The sequence below is a fragment of the Limulus polyphemus genome, unplaced genomic scaffold (assembly GCF_000517525.1).
Source record: "Limulus polyphemus unplaced genomic scaffold, Limulus_polyphemus-2.1.2 Scaffold263, whole genome shotgun sequence".
Lineage (NCBI taxonomy): Eukaryota > Metazoa > Arthropoda > Merostomata > Xiphosura > Limulidae > Limulus > Limulus polyphemus.
This window is the reverse complement of record NW_013665873.1, coordinates 271,822-277,678: the sequence shown is the minus strand read 5'-3', so window position 1 is coordinate 277,678 and position 5,857 is coordinate 271,822. Positions and strand designations below refer to the sequence as shown.

Genomic DNA, 5,857 nt, shown 5'->3' with positions numbered 1-5,857 from the left:
TTCATATTACTCCTTACAGCGCTTCTAGAAAGTACCGTTTAATGTTTCTATCCTGTTATATTTGTACCAAAAGCACAGTGTTTTAATACAAACCCATTTACGACCAATTTGAAAGCAAACTTTTACAGCTAAAAAAAGTTCAACTCTTCACTTGTCAGAATCGTGATCAAGAACATGAAGGAGAAGCCATTACACCAAACAACCTCTATATATACGTGCTTTTACGCTTTTCTTAGTCGATAACACAACTATATGATGTTGTAGGTTCGTGGGTAAGTACAATAAGATCTGGGTTTGGTAAACATCATTATTTGGTTATTTTACTCGCCTATTACATAACAACATACGTCTTATGTTCTAAAAACATAGTCTTACGTCATGTTTTTCTTACATTTATTACTACATACATTTTTATTGAATTAAGCCTGCCTCTTACATGAAATACTACTCAAGTCAACGTGAAAATCAAAAACTGAATGATAAACCTCCGACTTAGCGATGTGTGAAAACTACACGTTTTTCGTGAGTACCAACGAGTGACTTGTTAATTTTGAAATTAATGTTCTCGCAATTTCGTACAGATAATATACACTATACAATGAAATTTCAAACTTTCATCTATTGTTGATCATCACGTGTCATTTTGTTCATCTTACGACACCAGCGACGACAAGGAGGGGTGGAAACACAGAGAACACGTGTTTAGGCCTACCGGTGCAGCGCGAGAACTGTTGACACACGTGCCGTTTTCATGGTACAAAATCGGAACCCGAACAATTCTTTGAGCAGTTGTGGCGGCCCGTGCGATATTGGTGGCATCCAACTCTGCAGCCACCTGCCGCTTCCACTTGTTCCGGCGATTCTGAAACCAAATCTTCACCTGCGTCTCCGTGAGATGAAGACCTGCCGCTAGACCTGCCCTCTCAGAACTGGAAAGATACCTCTTCAAATCAAATGTCGATTCCAGCTGGAACACCTGGCTTCGTGTGAACACCGTCCTTGTTTTCTTCTTTCTTCGGCTTTTCTCATACTGCGACCCGCTGCTTACGGCCATCTCGTCAACTTCCTCCTCCCGACTGCCAGCGTCTGCTGTGCGTAGAAGCGCGGACCGTTTCGACTGTAAATTGGTCGAAACTTCGGGAACCATAAATTCGTTAGTTGTGTTGAGTAGATGTGACGAATTAGTGATAGACTGGTTGTCTCTCTTTCCTAAAGACAAAAAAGATTTATGTCCTGATTAGAGAGACAGAACACAACTACTTACATTAAAATCAAATCAGCTTAGCTTCACTCGTATTCCAGGTATTATTCCAAATCTTTCAAATATAGATTTGGTTTACAGCCTTCCTGGTGTCAACAGTGTAAACTTAAAAACAAAAAGCAGACATTTTTATCAAGAAACTCTCATACCTTGGATAAAATAAAGCCAATGGAAGTTTATACTACTATTGTTTACACACAACTCAAAGCTAGTGGAAATTTATACTGCTATTGTTCACACACAACTCAAAGCTAATGGAAATTTACATTAGTATTTTCACACACAATCCAAAACCAGTGGAAGTTTATACTAGTATTGTTCACATACAACTCAAAGATAGTGGAAGTTTACGCTAGTATTGTTCACATACAACTCAAAGCCAGTGGAAGTTTACACTAGTATTGTTTACATACAACTCAAAGCCAGTGGAAGTTTATACTACTATTGCTTACACACAACTCAATTACCATGAACAAAGAAGTTTAATACAAGTATTGTGTCAAGATACATAAAACAAGTTGACCTTACATGTTTCAGACGGCTAAACATCATCAGAAGTGTAAAATTCAAATTACAGTTCAAGAACAATTCTAAACACTTTGCAATTTTTATTATATAGTATATGTATAATAGAGTAAAATTAAATGACAGGAGAAAAAAGGAATGGTATAACTTATCGCTTCATAATACATAAACATGTAAGCCCTATCTAAACCACTACATTACATAAACCTTTGTGTGTCTCTTATAATGGGCGAGCAGCTCGACATCCACCCTTAGCAACCCAGGGAATTACACAGAGGGTGAGTCAGATATTAATATTTAGACCCAGTGTCACCTCCCGGAACCAGTGTATCTTCCCCGTGCACTGAACGTGCGCTGAACTCCAATAGTGTACAAATGAGATTAATAAGTTCGACATTAGTCTAACGCTCTTTAATTTTTACCTTTAAATCTTTAGCAAACTGATTCTCGTGAGTACCACATCTATCAAAAACAGTTAATGTGCCTTTGAATGACATTAAAACATCTTTAATAACATCTTAAATAAACAGCTTTTATTTGAACATATTTTGAAAAACTTCACTCACTTTTGTAATAACACCGAATGCACATGGTAAATACAATTAATAGTTTTTGTAATAACACCAAATGTACATGGTAAATACAATTAATATTTTTGTAATAACACCAAATGTACATGGTAAATACAATTAATAGTTTTGTAATAACACCAAATTTACATGATAAATACAATTAATAGTTTTGTAATAACACCAAATGTACATGGTAAATACAATTAATAGTTCTGTAGTGACACCGAATGTACATGGTAAATACAATTAATAGTTCTGTAGTGACACTAGATATACATGGTAAATATAATTAATAGTTCTGTAGTGACACCAAATGTACATGGTAAATACAATTAATAGTTTTTGTAATAACACCAAATGCACATGGTAAATACAATTAATAGTTTTGTAATAACACCAAATGTACATGATAAATACAATTAATAGTTTGTAATAACACCAAATGTACATGGTAAATACAATTAATAGTTCTGTAGTGACACCGAATATACATGGTAATATACATAGTTTGTGAGATATTACATAACAGAAGTAACAAACCGCAATTTTCTATACATTTTTCTGGCCCTACAAGAGGGACTTGATCAGAATTCTTATCCGTTTTATAGTGACACAAAATACAAATCAATGAATAACACTTCACAAGTTCAAAGCGTTATATACCGTAATAAAAATTACGTTACTACTGTATATTTTCTGCTTTGTAACTTCAATCCCTTTGACATTCGACATACATGAGCTTTAACAGTAACTTTAAAAAGAATGATAATATATCTGATTGTTTGTGGAAACACAGGACGCCAAGAACGTAAAGGGACGTGAAAACAGGATAAGTTGTGCCAAAGGTCTCCAGAAAATCTCCCTCAAGGATCCACCTCGACTATATAAATCACATAGTCTGATTAGTTTTTTCAGAGAGGATAAGCCACGAAGGAAGTTTTATATACAATGACTTTTCCCGAGTTTTTTATTCTTCAAGATATCTGATTAAGTTCTGCTACCATGGTTACTGAAATTCTCATCCTGTATCCTGTTATTATGCTATATTGTAACAAAATATAACCCTAAATCTTGTTGTTAATGTGTCTAAATAAATTAACGCCTTGAATCTCGTTGTTAGGGTATCTTAATAAAATAACACCTTGAATCTTCTTGTTAAGGTATCTTAATAGACAATACCTTGAATCCCGATGTCATTGTACCTTAGTAAAATAACAGTTTGAATTCTGATGTCACGGTATCTTAATAAAATAACATCTAGAATGCTGATATCATGGTATATTAACAAATAACACTTTGTTCAATGATGTCATGGAATAATAGCGAAATAACACCATGAATCCTGAAGTCATGGTAGCTTAACAAAATACCACTTTGAATTCTGATGTAATGAGATAATAAGAAAATGACACCTTGAATCTTCATGTGATGGTATGCTAAAAAGATAACACCTTGAATCTTGATGTTATGGTATCTTAACAAAGTAACACCTTGAACATTGATATCATTGTAGCTTAACAAAATAAAACTTTTAATTCTGGTGTCATATTATCTTAACAAAATAACACTTTGAACACTTATGTCATGCTAACTTAACAAGATACTACATTGAATCTTGATGTCACGGGATCATAACAGTTTAACTTCTGATGTCATGAAATCATAACACCATGAACCGTGATGTCATGGTATTTTAAAAAAATATCACGCTGAATCTACTTGTTTTAGTATAATAACAAAACAATACATTGAATCCCTATGTTATGGAATCATAGTACCTTCAATACTGATGTCATGGAATCATAACACTTTGAACAGTGATGTCATGATATTTTAAGAAATATCACACTGAATCTAGTTGTTTTAGTATCATAACAATGGTCCTTGTTTCGTTACCGAAAACATTTACCCTTCGCACTATGGAACTGTAGGTGCATTGTAAGAGTTAAGATCGAAGTCCCTCTCTTCTGTTAAAGTAGCCTTAAAGTTGGATGTGGGTGCTGTTGACTATCTGCCTTCAATCAGTTCAAAATTAGTCCTTTGTGTAGCTTTGCGCGAACAATCTGAAAAATATTAAACCTGACCCTTTTTTGTCAAGCTACCATAACAACATATCACTCTGAGACCACATATACAATTTGTATAATGAGACAGATTCTATGGACATCATGAACAATTTATTAGAACAGCAAATAATTTTATCAGACACCTGTAGAAAAAGGTGTAATTCAATATTTCACCTATCACAACAAAACCTTACAAAAACATACATAATGACAAAAAATAACATCATATTAGTATAAATAGCTTCTGTAACCTTATATTAGTTCATATTAAGCATACAGTACTTGGTTGGTCCCCCTTGTACTCTAATAACCTCCGCAAGGTGACGTGACATGCTGTCGATGAGGTTATTGATGTAATCCACTGTGATTTCATTCCAATTTGTCAATAGAACACTAACTTTCGTTGTCATTAGCGATATTTTCTGAATCCTGTTCATAATATTCTAATGATATTTCTTCCTAAATCCTAAGCTAAGGTTTCCTAGCAAAATATCACCTGGATTCCTGGTTTCATGGTATCTAAACAAAATATCATTCTTAACCCAACTACCACACTACCTTGACAAAATATCACCCGTAATCTCTTTGTCAAGACAAACTACAAAATATCACCCCGATCCCACTTTTATAGTATCCTAACAAAATATCCTTTTGAACCTGTCCTAAAAACATATTTAACCTGATTTTTTCTATGATCGCTAACTGATAAAATATCAAGTATTAGTATTCAGCGGTATTACACTTCGAATAGCGAGCCCACGATCCATAGGCCCGACACGTTAATCAAGATGCAACGTCCGACCTACAATGACAATGAAAAAATTATATTTACAGGTACGATAAAAAATTATAAATGTTATCCAAACGTACATTTATTGTACTGAATAAAAACAAGCATATATATATGTGTGTGTGTGTGTGTTATATGTACATGTTTACATACGTAGTAAGGTTAATTCAAATAAAGTAATAATTATTTAAAATAACATTATATTATTAATAGTTATCTTTAAATGTGATTTGTAAATGACTTAAATAAGATTGGTAATAATTTTAATTCCATTGATTAATGTTATAACATGACATAAATGTTTTTGGGACAACATTCGACCTGCTGGTCCATGCCGGTTGTCCCATTCTCTGACCTAAGCTAAAACTATTAATAAATATTTTTGTTAAATCTTAAAGCTAGCCCTTATCAAAAATATTAAAATCGAAGTACAGTATTTTTTCATATGTTAAGTTAGTTGGTAGCGCTTTCGCAGCTTACAATGCTCTTCAGCCAGTCTAATTAAATATAATATATATATATATACATATATAACTTTTTAACGAAATCAAAATGCTTATACAATAAATACATTCCAGTAAGCCCCCCAGTAGGCACAGCGGTATGTCTGCGGACTTACAACGCTAGAATCCGGGTTTCGATA

The 5,857-nt window shown here is 33.6% G+C and overlaps 1 protein-coding gene across 1 annotated transcript; it reads right to left on the bottom strand.

Annotated features, from left to right (window-relative positions):
- Window positions 1-652: 652 nt before the first annotated feature.
- LOC106456837 (homeobox protein HMX3-A-like) lies at window positions 653-1,147 on the bottom strand. The gene has a single exon (XM_013916205.1). It carries the CDS (start codon window positions 1,145-1,147, stop codon window positions 653-655), a length of 495 nt encoding a protein of 164 aa, XP_013771659.1.
- Between the last annotated feature and the right edge of the window lie 4,710 nt (window positions 1,148-5,857).

What these genes read in the sequence shown, in the direction of transcription:
- LOC106456837 (XM_013916205.1), bottom strand. Translation starts at nt 1,147, where the DNA reads ATGGTTCCCGAAGTTTCGACCAATTTACAGTCGAAACGGTCCGCGCTT.